The sequence below is a fragment of the Carettochelys insculpta genome, chromosome 16 (assembly GCF_033958435.1).
Source record: "Carettochelys insculpta isolate YL-2023 chromosome 16, ASM3395843v1, whole genome shotgun sequence".
Taxonomy (NCBI): Eukaryota; Metazoa; Chordata; order Testudines; family Carettochelyidae; genus Carettochelys; species Carettochelys insculpta.
In genome coordinates this window covers 16,284,692-16,304,077 of record NC_134152.1, presented here as the reverse complement: position 1 = coordinate 16,304,077, position 19,386 = coordinate 16,284,692, and the positions used below count along the sequence as shown (strand labels likewise).

Sequence of the window (19,386 nt, the reverse complement as noted above, 5' to 3'; positions counted from 1 at the left end):
CTTTTGAATTTTTCAACAGCCCCACATCAACTGACCAGACCTACTGCTGCAGGCACATGGGGGGCTTTTGCACCCCAGCCTCACATCTCTGCACCCCTTGTGGCTGAACCTAGAGGAATACACAAACTAGGAGGAGGTTCAGCAGGTCCTCCTGGTAAGTAGGAAGCCTTTGACCAGGCTGACCAAGTGGATGAGATTGTCGCACTGGGCACTGGAACTTGGACATTTCTCCATCACATTATTCTCTGCAGTTCATCTTTAAAAAGGCGGAAGAAGGAGAATCAGGGGAACTACACACTGGTCAGCTTCAGCTCAGTCCCTGGAAAAATCATAGTGCAGGTTCCCAAGGAATCCATTTTGAAGCACTTAGAGGAGAGAAAGCTGATCGGAAACAATCTACAAGGATTCACCAAGGGCAAGTCATGCCTGACCAAACTATTTGCTTTCTATGATGAGATAACTAGCTGTGTGGATATAAGAAAAGCAGTGGATATGATATACCTTAACTTCAGCAAAGCTTTACGTATAGTTTCCTGCAGTATTCTTGCTAGCAAATTGAAGAAGTATGGCTTAAATGAATGGACTTTAAGATGGATAGGAAGCTAGCTACATCATCGGGCTCAACAGGTAGTGATCAACAGGTTAATGTCTAGTTAGTGACCGGTATCAAGCACTGTGTTCCAGCATTTAGTTTTGGGGCCAGTTTTGTTCAACATCTTCATTAATGATCTGGATGAGGGGCTGGATTGCACTCTCAGTGAGTTTGTGTCTGACACTAAGATGGGGGAAATATGCTGGGCGGTAGGGATAGAATCCAGAGTGACCTAGACAAATTGGAGGATTGGGCCAAAAGAAATGTGATGAGGTTCAACAAGAAGAAATGGAGAGTCCTGCACTTAAAACAGGAGAAGTCCATGCACTGCTACAGGCTGGGGACCTACTGGCAAAGCAGCAGTTGTGTAGGAAAGGACTTGGGGAATTACAGTAGACAAGGAGCTGGATATGAGTAAGCTGTGTGCCCTGGATGCCAAAACGGCTAACAGCATGTTGGGCTGCATTAATAGAAGCATTGCCAGCAGAACGAGGAAAGTGATTAGTCCTCTTTGTTTGGCAGTGGTGGGGCAACATCTGGACCCCTACTTCAGAAAGGATGGGGACAAATTGGCGAGAGTCCAGTGGAGGGCATCAAAAATGATTAGGGGATTGGGGCACATGACTTAGGAGGAGAGGCTGATGGAACTTGGTTTATTTAGTCTGTAGAAGAGAAGAATTACATGGGGATTTGAAAGCAGCATTCAAATATTTAAAGGGGGGTTGCAAATAGACAGAGACAGTATTGTCAATGGTGGTAGCTGATGGAACAAGGAGCAATGGTCTCAAGTTACTGGAAGGGAGGTCTAGGTTGGATATTAGGAAAAACTGTTTCATTAGGAGAGTGGTGAAACATGGGAATGGGTTGCCTTGGGAGGTGGTGGAACCTCCTTCTTTAAAGGTTTTTAAATTGAGGCTTGACAAAATCCTGGATGAAATGATTCAGTTGAGGATAGTCCTGCTTTGAGGAGGAGGTTGGACTGGATGACCTCCTGAGGTCTTTTTCAACCTTACTCTTCTATGTTTTTCCCCTTTCTGCACTTAGGAAACACTTTGCTAGAGCAGCATCCATAGTGTGTCAGATGACAGATGCCTCTCCAGGGCAAGGGATTGAGTTGTGGGGATTGCAGGATCATGGCGGGGGATTAGGAGGTGTGGTGATTCTGGGGAGGGGGTTGGAGCATGTGTATGTAGGGAGGAATTTGGAGGGGGCGCTCAGGGCTGTGGTGGTCCTGGTCGCAACTGATTACCTAGTCCTTTTCCCATGCTGCTCCTGTTCCCAGCCATAGGGAACTGTGGGGAAGACCCTGTGTCACTTCCTTCCCCCAGCACCCTTCCTTCTCCCTGCCCAGAACCACCATAGCCTCAGCTCGCTACACTGCCAGCCTTGATGCTCTGAGTGCCACAGTTGCAGTTCCAGCCAGGCAGCACAGCAGTAGCACAGTCAGACCCAGTGGTCCAGATGGCGTGGTCCGGAGTAGGGACAAGGAGGGTAGGATAGGGGTAGAGTATTATGGGTGGCTGTCAGAGATTGAGGGATGGGGGGGCAGGTTGGATAAGAGGTGGAGAGTTGGAAGGGGAAAGAGTTATAAGGTAGGGAGTTTGGATAGGACTTATGGGATCTGGAGGAAGGCAGTCACGGGGCGGGGAGTAAGGGGTTGGATAGTGGGTGGGGTAGTTCCTTGGTACAGTTTCTGAACCCTGATGCTTAGAGCTCGGCAGAGACACAAATGTTTACCAGTGGGTAGGAATTGGTATCCGCTGATCTGCATGTCTCTACTCCCGGGAGATTCTGTGGTAAAAGGAGAGGAGCGCAGTGCCACTGCTTTCAAGAACCAGTGTCCTGCACTGGCAGCTCCTCCCAGTCCTGCAGCTGTACAACACCCTACCCCAGCCACATCTCCTGACTGTTACTTGGGGGCAAGGGCTTGGGAGAAGGGCTGAGATCACCCCCGTACTCAACAGAGGTGGGATGCACAGTGATGCAGTTCTGAGCTAACAGAGTAGAGCAGGCTGAGGCCCAGTCGCTACACTTCCTGCTGCAGTCGCCGGTGAATGCAAGCGTGGGCCCAACCCCCACTGCCGGCACTAGGCCCGCTGCTAGTCCCTTGAGCTGCATCACGCAGTGGAGCAGGCTTGGGACATTTCATCACATGCCCTTATAGAGTCATAGCAGCCATTACTTGAAGGCTTCTCAGGTGGGAGATAAGCTTCTCCAAAGGCCTGTTGTGTTCTTATAATAACTCCTTATCCTGAATAGGGCCTTCCCCCCCTAGCTATCCAGACTGAGACATCTTGTCTAATGGATGTTACCCAAGTGTGACTACATGTGAAATACAGATACATAGTCAGTATTTGTAACTCCAGATATGACAGCAATACATGCATGCAAATAGAATAATCCAATTCAGCAATTCTTAACCATGACATTTTACATTACTTGTCTTGCATGAATACATCATAACTATTTCATAATCATATCATAATAATACCACTATGAAGAATATGGAGTGTAGTGTTACAGTTACTGCCACATTTTGGGCAGGACTTTCTCCAAATTACAAAATGAAGAACTTATTCAGGTTTTAAATTAGACCACTGAGCCGGGGTAAACCTCTCATTAATGAGTGAAGCAATCTCTTCAGTTTTCTATTTTAAAATTGGGGGAAATTGCCCTTTGCAAAATACTGAGATGCAAATGTCAAAATGTTATACAAATGTAAAGTATAATTTTATTATTGGAAATCAATGTAATATGACTTCTTTCATTTGAAATTTCATATCTTTCTGTATTGGGATCTGAATTTGAATCTAGAATGTCGCACATAAATCATTTAAAAAAATCTCATTGGTGAAAAAAAAAATCCTAAAATACACTATGAAAATTTGAATTCTTAACAGTATTATTGTATCACTATAGAATATCAATATATTTTGGGTTTCAGACATGTGAGCAGGACATATATTCACTGTGGCTATGGTTACACTGAGCTGAACCACCAGAAAAAATCAGGCATAAGAGGCTGCTGACATGGTGGGCGTTGCTGGCAGAACCATGTTTTTGTGCCAATGGCACTGTCTGTCAGTGAGCAAATATGCAAATTAATACTATTTGCATTTCAAGACTAGACTGCCCATTTGCATACTGCTGCCAGCGGTTCAGGTCAGTGTAACCATAACCTATGTGTTTTTACTGATGATGTAATATTATGAAAGATTTTTAAAAGTAAAAAATAGAAGAACATAATTTGTTGGGCAAAAATCAACATGGTTTCTGTAAAGGGAAATCAAGTGTTACTAATCTATTGGAATTCTTTGAACGGATTAACAAACATGCAGACAACGGGGATCCAGTAGATACAGTATACTTAGATTTCCAGAAAGACTTTGACAAAGTCCCTCACCACAGGCTCTTGTGTAAATTAGGTTTTCATGGGATAAAAGGGAAGATCCTTTCATGGATTGAGAACTGATTAAAGACAGGAAACAAAGGGTAGGAATAAATGGTAAATTTTCTGAATGGAGAAGGGTAACAAGTGGTGTTCCCCAAGGGTCAGTTCTAGGAGCAAGCCTATTCAACTTATTCATACATGATCTAAAGAAAGGGGTAAGTAGTGAGTTTGTGGACGATACTAAACTGTTCAAAATAGTCAAGAAGAAAGCAGACTGTGGAGAACTTCAAAAAGATCTCACCAAACTGAGTGACTGGGCAACAAAATGGCAAATGAAATTTAACGTGGATAAGTGTAAAGTAGTGCACGCTGTAAAAAATATCCCCAAGTATACATACAATATGACAGGGGCTAATTTATCTGCAACTAATTAGGAAAGAGATCTTGGGGTTATCGTGGATAGTTCGCTGAAAACATCCACGCAATGTGCAGTGGCAGTCAAAAAAGCAAATAGGATGTTAGGAATTATTTAAAAAGGGATAGAAAATAAGACAAAGAATATTATACTGCTCCTTTATAAAACTATGGTACGCTCACATCTTGAACACTACATACAGATGTGGTATCCTCACCTAAAGATATTTTGCCATTAGAAAAGTTTTGGAATGAGTCCCATATGATGAGAGGTTAAAGAGACTGGGACTTTTCAGTTTGGAAAAGAAGAGACTGAGGGAGGTATATAAAATCATGAGTGGTTTGGTGGGGGTGAATAAAGAAAAAATATTTTCTTGTTCCCATAATATAAGAACTAGGGGACACCAAATGAAATTAAAGGGTAGCAGGTTTAAAACTAATAAAATTCTTTTTCACACAGCGCATAGTCAACCTGTGGAACTCCTTGCCGGAGGAGGCGGTGAAGAGACTATAAGAGAGTCCAAGCAAGAGCTAGATAAATTCATGGAGATTAGGTCCACAAAAGGCTATTAGCCAGGAGGTAGGAATGGTGTCCCTGGCCTCTGTTTGTCAGAGGCTGGAGATGGATGGCAGGAGACAGGTTGTTTGATCATTGTCTTTAGTCCACCCCCTCTGGGGCAACTACACTGGCCACTGCAGACGGGATGGTGGGCTAGATGGACCTTTGGTGTGACCCAGTAATGGCCATTCTTATGTAATCTCTTGATATGTTATATAATATCCTGTGTCTGTTACTGAATGAACACAGTCTTAATATTTCTAAAGTTGAAATACATGACTCCTTAATTAGAATTTATTTTGTTCTTTTCTTCAGCTTTAAGTAGAGGAGAGTATCAAAGCATGTGAATTAATGATTCCTATTTTCTGTTGCCAGTACTTCAGCTTAGGCTGCAGCAAAGACGGACAAGAGAACAGCTGGTGGACCAGGGCATCATGCCACGTAAGTCTAGTTTTATTTACAGTAACTGGTATCATATTTCATGACATATAAAATAATTGAAGATGAACATTTTAAAGGAAGCAGTCATTATAACTTTGTCATTTAATAATACTCATTTAAGAACTACAGGAAAATTATAGCTTATTTAAATGAGAGGCATTTAAAATACAAGATAAAGACAGTAAACTAATTAATCTGCAGAGTGGCCCGTGGGATGGATCCATCCCATCATTTGCTTTGAGCCTGCTCAGGAGGCTTGGGATTTCCCCCCCCTGCCAGTACTGGTGCTCCAGATATTGCGGGGGGAGGGGAGCACCATGTCTGGAGTGCCAGTGCCAGCTGCCTGCTGAGGGGGGCAGAACTCCAAGCCACATGGGCTTGATCAGGCAAGATGCAGTCTCTGCCTGGTTGGTGGGAGGAAGTGATTCTGCATACTGCAGAAAAGCACTCCCTGCAGGCACTGCCCCACCACCACTCCCAATGACCAGGCATTGTGGCCAGTGGGAGTAATGGGGGAGTGGTTCCTGCAATGAGTGCTGCTCCCCCAGGAGCTTTGTCAAGTCAGAACTCCAATCTCCCGCTGCCTCCTGCACCATCACTCGCAGCCTGCTCCTGCCTAGATCCCGCACTACTAACCCAAGCATACTCCTGTACCACTACTTCATGCCCAGACCCTGCACTATCGACCTCTAGGGCAGTCCTGAACCCTAACTCCTGCCCAGATCCCACACCACCACCCGCAGCACACTTCTGCACCTCCCCCTTCCAGACCCCGTGCCCTCAGCCAGATCCTGCACCGTACCTCCCAATCAGACCCTACACCACTACTCCTAGCACTTTCCTGCCCAGTGGACACCTCATTTTTGGCCTCACCCGAGCACCTAGGAGCTATTACATTGGGCCTCCAGAAGAGTTAATCCAGCCCTGGGGGTAAGCCTTCAGCCTTGGCACCCCCCTCCCCAACCCCCCACTCTGTGCGGTGGAGCTTGAGGAGAGTGGAGGATAGTGTCTTTTTTTATGCATCTCAGTTGGAGGGGGCCACATCTGTGAGGGTTATTTTTTCTCCTTTTCACATAGGGGTCAGACCAACGAGGGGCTGAGTTTGTCTGTCACTTGTGTGTGACCCCAACTGACTTTTCTGTGGGTCACTGGCTCCCAACTGAAAAATGGTTTCCCACCTCTGGAATAGCTATTGTGGTAGTGTCTCCCTAAGGTTGGAGGCCTTTGCAATAATAGCAGACAAATGACAGAAAATACTGGGCCTAATTCTTTTTTACATTTTAAACCAAGTAACTTCACTGGAAATGACTGAATTAAACCAATGAAAGCAAATGGAAAAATAAGGTTTGCTGGATGATTGGAACAAAACAAAGCAGCAGAAATACAGCACTTTAAAGACTAACAAATTGATTTATTCGGTGATGAGCTTTCATGGGACAGGATCTGAAGAAGTGGATCTGTCCCATGAAAGCTCATCACCGAATAAATCAATTTGTTAGTCTTTAAAGTGCTGTATTTCTGCTGCTTTGTTTTGTTGGAGTACAGACTAACACGGCTACCTCTCTGTTACTATTCAACATGGATGATTGGAAGTCATTTCCATCTCTAATTCTATGATACAATCTTAAACAAAATTACTGTTTATTAATTTAGTTACAGTCTGAATATTTAGATAATTTAGATGCTGTTTATTGGTCAGCTAACATTTGAAAACTCCGTTAATTTAGTTACTTTACTTGTATTTACAGTACTGTATATCTGAAATAACTACATTGTAGTTTAAAATACGTTTCTAATTTTTTCCGTTCCTTAGAGTAAACTAACTAGATTTGGTCCTAATGTCCATTTTTCCCCTGGACTTTGCTTATTTAAGATCTTTGTCTGTTTCACCAGAAGAAGAGTAATCGAAAGTCAGTTTAATCAATACCACAAGGGTGTTTAAGTGACACAGAACAGCTGTTGCAGCTCCAAAACCACCACCGCTCTATCTCCCATGAAAAAGAAGAGAGCTCTGGTTATGGAAGGTTTATGCCCTTGTTATCCCTGACTGCTATAACATTCTTTTGGGACTATAAGCAGCTGAAGAAAAATAAAGCAGCTTATGATTATTAAAGCCATCTTTGGCTCCATTATGCCTAACTGCACTGAACACTTTACTCTGCCCCAATCTGACCATCTTTAGCTCAGTTCCCTTTTAGAATCAGTGGAAGTTGACAATGTCTAGTTAAAGAAAACTGGACTCCATAGATTACAGACCATATTAGAAAAAAATAATGAATTATGAAGAATTATGTACTTTATTCAGTAAACAAATATGTCTATTTAAAATTATAAAAATTGATTAGTTACAATTATTATAAATAATATTTGTCTTCACTGGCGAAGTCACAATTTATTGCATGACTTCTTGAAACTAATCTCTTTGTGGAGGTTTGCAGATATGCAACTCACCTGGTGCTGCTTCACTGTCATATCCTCTTAACCTTTTCAGTGTAGGAGTGGCTTAGCAGTGATCTTCACCTGTATTTTATCTCTCAAGCACAGCTGGGCTTTCAGCTACAATGTTGCAAACTTATGACACTGTGGAATAGGCTCCCAGGTGGCACCTTTCTCTTTCTGTCTTGAAATCAACAGACTTCAGTAGGAAACTGAGGAGATATCATTTTAAAAAATATAAATGTGTCTGGAAATTTTTCCCTTAGCTGTTCATATTTTCTTGAAAATTGCTTCAAAGTGAAATACAACATTATGGTGCTATGCTATTTTAACTGTTCATTACTTTGAATATTTTATGTTTGTGCAAGATTTAAAAACTGATTCATTCTTAGTAAAAGGCAGGTTCTTTAACTGTGGTGAATGTTTTGTAAATTGATCTTTCCTATATTTATTATGAGAGAAAATAAATTGTAAGTGAAGGGTAATATAGTAGGGCAGATAGACAGCATCAGTATTTTGAAAGCTGGCTGATAAAATTCTTCTGTAGAGCATTTTATTGGTAAGTAGCAATAGGACACCAGCATGGGACATGAGATCTTTTTTTTAAAAAAAAAAAAGGAGGCGGTACACAGCCAGCTCCCTGTCTCTCTTCTCCCCTTCCCCTCCAGGGTTCCAGGGTCTGGGGCTGCCACAGGGGTTCCACGTCACCTGTCACCTGGACAGAGATCCCACAGTTTGTGCTGCTGAGGTGCCAGTAGTCAGTACTGGCAAGTACCAGCACAAAAAAAAAACCAAACCACTGGACATGGGTAGCATTAAAAATTGTATTTAATTAGGGCATCACAGTGTACCTTAAAAATCTTCTAATGTGCTTTGCATATGCAAGAGAAGTGGAGATTGTTTTCTCTTCATGATCTGCAGCTACAAATCCCAGTTTAGTATCTATACCTGTTATATCAATGAGTTACAATAATGCACCACATGAGAAAGCCTTAACCTGGACATGGGGATCTCGGGGTAGAACTCTTCCCTGCACAAAGGGCCAGCACAAAGAACACATAATACTTCCGTCCCACTTCAGCTTCCTGCACAGGATGAATTTAACCTTCAGTAAACACAAGCAAATGATAAATAGAGTCAGATGTTGAGCTAATGAAGTGGAGTTCCATGTGTGATCTAGTGTTGAGTGCAAGATGCCTGTTATTAACTAATACACTGATCAGAGCATTTCATTTGGAAAGCATTCCCTGTCAGTTTAACTCTTTCTTTCCTCTCACAGCTTTGAAAAGCCCAGCTGCATTCCATGAGCAGAGGAAGAGCTTGGAACGAGCCAGGGTAAGGGATCTAGTTTATGCTTTTTAAAAACTATCAGCATACTATAAATATCTGCAAAATAAAGCTACTTTACTTTCGAAAACAAAAATAATGTGGGGTAGTCAGTGCTGAGACTGCGTGGGACATTTTATTATAATTTCAAATAGTTTATCATCGTATTCCGGCAGAATCCCTAAAATTAAAATGCAGTATTTGTAGTTCATCTCTTGTGGTGAGTAGAAGTATTCTTAATTCTTCACAGATACCAGACAGGTAAGGGGCAAGATGTGATGATGTTCCTCTGGCCCCCAGTCCAAGAAGAGCACTGTTAAAATGACAGCAGAGGGGAATGACCCGTTTTGTGCAAGAAAACAGAGGCCTTGTCTGTGCTGGAGTATTTAGGCACCAGTCCAGCTGTATCAATGTAGATACTCTGGTAGCTAAAACCACATTGTGGACAAGCCGTAAGCAAGAGGGGGAAAAAATTCCACCATCATACAGTAAACACTTTCATATCCATCATTCTATTATCCAGAGCTTTCAAATAGCTGGCATTTTAACCATGAGCAAATTTTAGTTACATTTTCCATAAATACAGTATAGTGAGAGTAAACACAGCACATACAGTATAAGTTTACAGTGTACAGTACTACTGTTGTTGGTAAGCAACGTACTCTGAATACATTTTTGTTTGTTTGTTAATATCTAATCTTGTTTTTCTTTAGTGTTATGCATTGCTAGGTATACCTCAGTATTATCCAGAACATTTGAATATCTGGCAACTTCCTTCTCCCACGGCTGCCAGATATGAAAGAGTTTACTGTATTATCTATCCTGACGTTCCACATTCTAGGACTACGATAACAGTTGTGGTATCTGCCTTCTTTCTCTGTAGATTGATCCAGCTTGAGATCATTGTAAAATGTACTGTCCAATTCCCCTGCTCCAGCTCTTGGTAATTTTCCCTTCTCATGGGTTGTCATGGAGACACACCAAAGAACAAGAGCTCACTGGTGCCTGAGTTGCTATGCACTATACTAAACCATGGCAATTCCACTCCATTTACATTCTTCTGCAGATGTGGAATGCAGAGTAGATCTATTTTCAGTGTGCCTGTCTTCAGATTCAAGAGGTCACCACTGATCTGGATCACATTCATAATGATCTAAAATAATGTAGAAACTTCTGAGGCCAGTGCTAGAGCTACTGGCTGCTGCTATGTACAGTACTGGCACAGTCCACCTTCTGATTCTTTTATGAAGGATAATGGACAAATAGACATCACCTAAAAATATCCTTTCTAATAGAGCTACAGGTAGGGCAGTGGGCAATTATATATATCTATGTATATCTATATCTATCTATCTATCTATCGGTATGTAGAGATAGATATAGATATATAGTTTTAGAACTTTAATAAGGGCCAACAGCAGCTGGTTGTCTTTTCTGCCCAGAGTGCAGTGTCCCTGTCCCCTACCCCTTCATCACCGTTTGGAGCGTGCGGCCCAGTGCTTCATCCCATAGTTCTGGTGGTGATACAAAGTTCCTTGGGCTCTGACTGCCACCACTGCTGCCACAGCAGCAGCTGGAGCTTAGGATCTTTGAATCACTGGGCCCTGAGGCAGTTGCCTGCTTTGCTCCCCCTGTCACCAGGCCTGCAAAGGTCTGAATTGTGCTATTATGGCATAGGCCTACCTGATGGAATAGTGGATTGCTTAGGCAGGGATTGTGATTCAGACACTTCAGGTGTCTCTGGCCCTTACACTGGATCTGCTGATGTGTGTAGAGAAGGCCCTCCCTTTGCCACCACAATGGCTGGAAGCAATTTGGTCATTATTGGTGCCTGCTGCTTTGAAGAAGGGATGTCACTAACTTTCAAGTACACCAAAAAAATGAGTTTTAAAGGCAGCTGAAAGACCATTTCTGTCTTGCTTACTCTAGTCATTTAATGGCTGTAACAGAGTGCTGTTTTCCCAAAACCCAGTTCAGCCACACCTATCAGATATAAATTTCAATCTCCTTTCTTGCTCTGTGTTTGGGCCCTAGTTAAGAGAAGTGAGTGGAGTTAGACAAAGAGTCTATGGAAGGTGGGTCATTTTATGGGATTTCGTGTTGTGTATAAACTGTTCGGGGAGGGTGGGGTCCAAATTTTATCCTATACACAGTGAATTGCCCACTATACTTATTATACAATATGGCCATGTCTTGATGGGCAGCTTCTATCGACAGCAGTCACCGTTGACAGAGAAATATCGACAGAACCTCTATCAACAGATTGCTGCCACATACAACTTGCTCTGTCAACAGAGAACTGCCAGGCTGCACTGCCGTCTGGTGACAGAACGGTTGAATGGCAGCTCTGCAAATGGCTGCCTGGCAACCAGAAGTCCTCTCTGTAGACAGAACTGTGTACATGGTCACTCTGTCGATAAAACACTGTCGACGGAAAAGTTATACCGAATGGGGGAGAGATATTATTCTGCCGATTAAAGAGCTCACATTTGTCGACAGACTCTTGACAGAGCACCTTGGCCATGTAGACACTCTGCAAGTTTTGTCAACAGAAGCCCCATTCTGTTGACAGAAGGTGCCTGTGTAGACATGGGCTATAAATATTTTAATAATCACACACACAAAGTCAAAGCCTAAGTATTAATACAACAGCTTGGCAAAAATTCTACTGGCTTTATTTACAGAGAAGTAGTTTAGGTACAAAAAACAAATCTCTCCAACAACCTTAAACAGTGATGCTCAACTACAGGAATATGATCTAAGCAGCAATATATTCATAAATCTAATTCTTGCAAAAGTGAGTGTGAATGAACAAATTGCCTTGTTCTGTAGTTAATTGGCACTGGTGTGATTTTGTTTTTGTTTGTTTGTTTTTTGTTTAAAGACTGAAAATTTTCTGAAGCACAAGATTCGCAGCAGACCAGATCGATCAGAATTGGTCAGAATGCATATTCTGGAAGGTAGGAAGCTGTATATCCCATTTTTCAGGCTATGGGTTTATTGTCGTTTGGGCTATATAGTTGAATCAGGCTTTGCTATGAGGTACTTATTACGCTGCAGGGCTGTTATGCATGGCTTTCTGTAGTGTAAACAGTTGGCAATCGGGAGCTTCATGGAGACTTGAGCTAGTGGGGACGGATCTTCATTCTTAGCCCATTGGGCAGCAAAAGACATAGGCCACTACTGTCTTTTCAGCTGTGAGAAGAATACCTCTATAGCCAGAGTTTTCTCTAAATAAAAATTGTGTTGTATCATATAATGTTAATTTCTGTTTTATTTATCTCCAGAGGAATGTGCATACAATATAAATTGTTGCAGTCTCTCCAGGAATCACTGAAACAATCTTACAATTTTAAGGGATGCTTTGGCCATCAGGTTAACCATTAATTATAGTGGATTTACGCATTTTCTTGCCTTGCTGTTTGGGTAAATTTAATACTCAGAAATAATAAAATCAGTTTTTGAATGGGAGTGCATTAACATGTTTTAATATTGAAGTCCCAGTCATATGTACAAACAGCATTATTAAAACTAAAATCAATTAACAGTTTTCCATTTGGTGAACTTAGTCTGCTGTTTTTAGTTTTCAGAACGTGGACTGATCAGGATTCTTTATATAGACCAGCCATCTGCATTTTGTCATTAAAATTAGCACACAACAAAAATCTAAGAACCTTCAAAATTACATTTTAAAATTAAGCATTTTATAGTTAACATTTGTCAAGACATGTTCCAAATAATTTGCTTTGAAGTGCCACATTTGGAAAAAAAAACAGTAGCTTAATGGATTTTATTCATACTTGTTCTGGGAAAACTGTCAGTAGGGCTAAAATCATATCAAGTTTCTGCCCAGTATACTGGGAAACAACCAAGACATTGCATTCTGAATATTGGGGTTTGTGATGGAAATGCCAGCTTGTCTTTAACTATAAGTGTGCTCTTATAATGTATAAATTTTTACTAACAAGATCTGCTTTTAGATTCATGAATCATACTAGTTCTTTGTGTCATACTTTTGGTGAGTTTTCACACATGTGGTACCCTATATTATGAACAAGACATGCTGCATTCTTTAAAATATCCCCAATGGGTTTCTTCTTTCCAATTCAGGCAACTTATTGAGCCTCACAGAATAAATTGGTAGTCTTACCTGAGTGACAAAGATCCTGATTAGGCAAAGTGTGTAAGCAATTGCATAATATTAAAATGAATTCAGTGGAACTACTCAGGTGCTTAAAGCTAGATGTGTGCTTAAATGTCTTGCTTAATTTAGGCCAAAGTAATTGAAGAGCATTTCTAAGGTCAAATTTATTCAAATTTTAACTTTGTAAAATATTCTTACCACAGAAGAAGTTTTTCTGAATAATCAAATAATGAATAATTTAATAATGGAAATCTTTTTTTAAAATCAAGATAGTTTTATATATGGCTTTACCCTCCTCAGCCCCAGATTGGCCCCCGGACTAACCCATCCACCCAGAGAGGCCCCCTGCCTGAACAAACCCTGCCTGGACAAACTCTGCCTGAATTAGCTCCTCCTATTATCTCACCCAACATGGCAGACAAAGCTACCTTAGCCACTGCTGCTTCTCCAACTCTAGTCCCGAGGGCCTGATTTCATTGGCTGCCTTATGGCAACATGAGAGGCCAGTCACAGCCAATGAAAGGGGAAGGCAATGCAGGAACCTCAGGACCCATCTGGCTCCCCTTCTGGATAGCTATTGGTTCACCTTGTTCCATCTCCACTGTGCGTGCACCAGCCACTTCATGATTGAGTGGCTCTCTGCGGCTCTTTGCCATGCCTCCGCTGAAATAATGGAACTAAATTCAGTTGATCTAACGGCCGGATCTGTCCCACTACCTACCAGCCATTAAACCAGTTAAATTTAATTCTTCTGTTTCAGTGGTGGCAGTGCAGGGAGCCGCAGGGGAGTCAGAAGCGGCAGCATCCAGAGCCTCAAATGACTCCTTAGCGCAACGTACTCATTTTCTCAAAAAACCCTTGTTTTCACTTCACAGAACCCCAGAGTTCCATGGAACAGCATTTGGGAAAACTGGTTTAAGCAAATAAACTTTATCCTCTTGGATTTTCAAAAGTAACCAATACTGTATCATGAATTGTGAAGTGATATAAGTTATTTAAATTATTTCAGTAACTTGGAAGAGGACTTTGTTGTAATAACACATTTAAGATGTGAAGGTGCCTCTCTAATAGGTCACCATTTATAAGGTTGCTTGTACTAATAAACAGCATTTTGGAATCCCATCTGTCTGTTGTGCAGGTTTCATCTCCCTGGCCCAGCATGGACAGGTCTCAAACAAGATAATTTGCCAGACCTGAGGAGGTGCAGGGCTTCTTCCCCAGGTATCCCCAGCTTTCCACTCCCCTAGGACCCTGGCCCCCACCCAGGCTCCCTGGGGCAGCCACAGTGCTCTAGTTCCATCCCTGTGCTGCTGCTGGGCAGGTGGGGCTGCGGCTCTGGCCACTGCCCTGTTGCAGGGCAAACAGGGGCTCTGGTCCCTGGCTTCAGTGCTGCCATGGAGCAAGTGGGGGCTAAGGCTCTGGCCCCAGCCTGGCTGCTGGTCACCACTCTGACCCCAGCACTCCGGACTCATGAGTGCTAGTCCACTTCCGGCCCTGGGGCTCTCTGGTCCTGGAACATCTGTGGTCCTGTGGATGTTACTGGATGAGAGAGTACTGGATTTAAGAGGTGCGACCTGTAGTGTACACTAAATATTACACACCTGCTTTATGTTGAATAGTAACAGAGAGGGAGCCATGCTAGTCTATATACTATCAAAACAAAAAGGCAATCAAGTAGCACTTTAAAGACTAACAAAATCATGTATTCGGTGAGCTTTCGTGGGACAGACCCACTTCTTCAGACCATAGCCATACCAGAACAGACTCAATATTTAAGGCACAGAGAACTGAAAACAGTAATCAAGGAGGACAAATCAGAATAATTTTTTTCTGATTTGTCCTCCTTGATTACTGTTTTCGGTTCTCTGTGCCTTAAATATTGAGTCTGTTCTGGTATGGCTATGGTCTGAAGAAGTGGGTCTGTCCCACGAAACCTCGCCTAATAAATTATTTTGTTAGTCTTTAAAGTGCTACTTGACTGCTTCTTTATGTTGTGTAATTTCTGTAGCTATAAATTGCATCCTAAATTGGTTACGGGGCAGAATCCTTGATCAGGGTGCTTAAATAAATGGGGTCCTGATTTGGGATTCTCAGGCACGATCATAATTTAATAATAAAATAAGTAATTATTATTAAGTGCAATTTTGGCTTGTCTGGAATAAGTTTTCAATTTAAATTTTAAATTTCAATTCATGATGCTAAGAAAATTTATATTTGCCATTTATTAAAAATGTTACAAACACACATTATTGTGATGGCTTCAGAAGTTTTAAAAGTGCTATATTTAGTTAATTGTAGGAGGATATTATAAACAAGAGCCATCTTAGAATACTTTCCTTTCCTAATATTAATTTTGAGGATAGGTTAGTACTATAAAGGTATTTTTATAACAAAATGACATTCTACCAAAGAGCCAAAATGACTCACCAGTATTTTTATGATTTTGACGTGCCTTGAGTATGTTTTTGAAGATCAAATGCTATTTTGCTGATCTTAAAATGAGACAATTCTTAACAGAATCATTAAAAGCTTTATCTCTTTTAGAAACATTTGCAGAACCGTCTTTGCAGGCAACACAGATGAAACTGAAGAGAGCTCGGTTAGCAGATGATCTGAATGAGAAGATTGCTCAGAGGCCTGGGCCTATGGAACTGGTGGAAAAGAACATCCTTCCTGTAGACTCCAGTGTTAAAGAAGCAATTATAGGCAAGTAGAAGAGCTACAACTTGGATCACTTATCACTAAGGCAATATGAAAAATCTGTACTTTAAACCTTAACTTTAAAGTAAGAGTCAGCTGAAAAAATGACCTTGTTTAATTAGCTCTATAGTATGCCAGCTTCTATGGTCGTTACCTCCTACCAGCACTAAATTGAGCAAAGTGGTAGTGTTTTATTCATACTCCAGTTTTTACTGGATTGGAGGATAAAGCTCTGTCTGTCTAACACAGATAAATCTTTTAATTATTAAAAATGATTAAAAATTAATTGAAGCTACATAAATGACTCTTGTTTAGTCACCTCCCATCTTATGGGATGATCCCACATATCCTCAAATATACTGAATGTACTTCTTTTCATCCTTTCTTAAAAGACCATCTCCACTAACTAACCAATTTTTGGATCTTGAATATCATTTAAGATGGCTTTTATTGTATCAAAAATAATACATAGAAAAATGTTAAACTCGGTGATGGGCAACCAAGAATAGGGAGTGAGCCTGTGGCCTTTCTTCATCTCAGTGGGTCTGGCAGCCTTCCATGCACTGGGGTTCCACCTCAACCCACGAAGCCCCTGTCTAACCTCCTCCCCCATGTGCCTCTCATGTATGGGGCATTAGATCCCCTTACTTCCTACTCCTCTTCCTCCATCCCAGCACTTTTAAAGCACCATGAATCACATGATTCACATTCTGTCCCTGTTCTTCCCTCTCCCTCCCAGAGCTTGAACTGCCACAAACAGTTGATTCAGTGTTCCACCTCTGGGACAGAGGGGCAGGAGCAGGGACTGAATGCAAATCAAGCAATTCATGGCGCTACAAAAGCGCGAGGAAGGACTGGGAGAAGTAGAAAGTGTGAGGTGCTAGTTCTCCAGTGTGTGAGAGGTGCGTGGGGGAGGGAGGCAGATGGGGGGATCCATGGGCCACAGGTGGAGCCTCGGTTGGCCTCATGCGGACTATGGGCCACAGGTTGTCCACCACTGATTTAATTACAACATAGTATGCTTGTTGATTTCCAACATTTCCTGGTTTCTCTAGCTAGTTAAATATTGACTTTTATAACTAAGGAGTTCATTTTTGTAAATATCCTAGCAGTTGGACAAGAGAACTATCCCCAGACTTTGGAGGATTACTCATTTGATGAAGACAGCAGTGACGCTTTATCTCCAGAGCAGCCTGCTAGCCAGGAATCCCAGGGTTCAGCAGCATCTCCTGGTGAGCCAAAAACAAGTGACTCACCATTATTGGCAACACCGAACACTACTTCTACTACACAGGTACAATTAATAAATGTCAGAATCAAATCACAAACGTATGTATTGTATTTCAGTAAAGAGAGTGCTGTTAAAGACACATTTACCGTGAACAGTGCTCATTCTAGGAACTGTTGATCAAAGTTTGGGTACATATTTGACAAAAAGAGGTACTAAAGGCCCTGAACGTATCCAGAAGATACTAGGGAGAAGGAAACAAGTAAAGAGCACTATTTATAGTCTCAGATTTCTTTATTTCTCTCACTTTTCATTACTATTTATAATTCTACCTCCTATTTTATTATACTTTTCCGATTGGCCACCAATCTGTCTTGCTATGCTATATATGACCCCATTAATACTTCCTCTTCTTTAACAACAGATTTCACTCATCACAGTACCAGGCAACCCAACTTCAAGTAACCAAATTAAAGCAGGTTAATTCAAGCTCTTAAAAATTTTCATCTTGATAAAATAACTGGCTTCAACTCGAACAAAAAGTCAAAAATAATTCTTTTAAATTGATTGTGCTGGTTAAAATCTGATTTACTCAGAAATGGACTAGTGGGTCTTCTTCGTTCCCCACTATAGGAACATACTAGAGGAACAGATGGAGTCAGCAAAACCTGTCTACCTGCCAGCGTATTAAAGAAATCTTTGCTCATATTTTCTAACGTGGCCTCCCACCATAATACAATTGCATTTTATTTTTCTTTTTGTTGCAAGTACCTTTCCTCTGCACTCTTAAAAGCGGTGATAACTTTATATAGCTGTCCCCCTATCTACACTGTAGTACTTAGGACATTGAACAAATAGTTAAAATATAGTGACAGCAGAAACCATGAAATATTAAATCTAATCCTGCAGACTGCTATTTTGTTTTAAACAAATAATCAGGGAGAAATAAGGCCCTTCTCACATCGCATCATCCTGAAACCTGAGTCTGGGATCCAAATTCATGGAACTTTATCCAATCATCATGGATAAACATTCAGAAAGTGCTTTAAAATAATGCAGGTTGCAACATTCACTGACACAATAGGGAGAAAACAGATCAGTTCTTGAAATATTTCATTCTTAACTGTTATGATTGTAATGTGTTTGTGGCACATATGAATTTAGGTATACTTCATAGCAGTATACTATAATATCTGTGTGAACATTCCTTTTATTTGCTAAATAAATACAGGAAGCATTTGTCCTATTTAATTACGCAAAGTGCTTAACAAAAGCAGGGAACAGGAAATTTCTCATATAGTATAATTACGTAACCATTTCTTTGCTACCCGTAGACAGTAAACTGTTTCATATCCGGCAGCCCTGGGACCAGTAGAGTGCCAGATATTCAAATATTTTGGATAATAAAAAGATACAGCTAGTAATGCATAACTCTAAAGAAAAACAAGATTAGATATTATGAAACAAACAAAAATGTATGCAGAGTACTTTTTTACCAACCGTAGTAGTACTGTACACTGTAAACTTACAGGCTACAGTTACACTACAGCAATCTGTTGACAGAAGTCGCTGTCGGGAGAGTTTTCCTGACAAAAACTCTGTCGACAGAGCATGTGTACACACAAGCTGATCGCTCTGTTGACAGAGAGTGGCCAGACACCCAGCCGCTCTGTCAGTGGAACAGGGCTCCCCAGGTCAATTAAACAGGATCATGCAGCCAGTAAGTCCTTCTGGGGGCTCCAGCCAGGCATGCCTGAAAAGGCTCTTTCCCCCCACACCCAGCCAGTGCCTGGCCACGCTGAGCCCTGCTTATCCATGCCAGGCACAGGCAGCCTAGAGCAGGGAATCCATCCTGCCTTTGACAGACCCACCAGCCCAAGGGACCCATGGACCGTGAGTAGCCCCTGGGCTGGCCCCTCACCACCCAGCTGCTGCTGCAGCTGCTGCGCACCCTACTGCTGTCCCGCCTGTGGGAGGAATTGCCAGACTCAGACAACATTGAGGATGCCCCTGCTGCCCCTGTGCCCCATCTGCCCTCGTACCCCTGGGTGCCAAGGCAGGTCTGGTGATTCAACAGCAGTGCAGACTGGTATGATCGCATAGTACTGGGGGAGTGGGACAATCAAGAATGGACCCAGAACTTCCACATGAAAAG

The 19,386-nt window shown here is 41.8% G+C and overlaps 1 protein-coding gene across 5 annotated transcripts in view; it reads left to right on the top strand.

Annotated features, from left to right (window-relative positions):
* Positions 1-19,386, top strand: part of MRTFB (myocardin related transcription factor B) — a 249,810-nt gene that overhangs the window by 170,987 nt on the left and 59,437 nt on the right. For 4 of the 5 annotated variants that reach the window (XM_075011145.1, XM_075011147.1, XM_075011144.1 and 1 more), the window contains 5 exons: positions 5,332-5,397; positions 9,113-9,168; positions 12,044-12,119; positions 15,848-16,009; positions 17,113-17,297. In XM_075011145.1, the coding sequence (XP_074867246.1) occupies positions 5,332-5,397; positions 9,113-9,168; positions 12,044-12,119; positions 15,848-16,009; positions 17,113-17,297 (545 nt within the window). The remainder of the gene's footprint in view (positions 1-5,331; positions 5,398-9,112; positions 9,169-12,043; positions 12,120-15,847; positions 16,010-17,112; positions 17,298-19,386) is intronic. The other variant, XM_075011146.1, reaches the window with a different exon arrangement.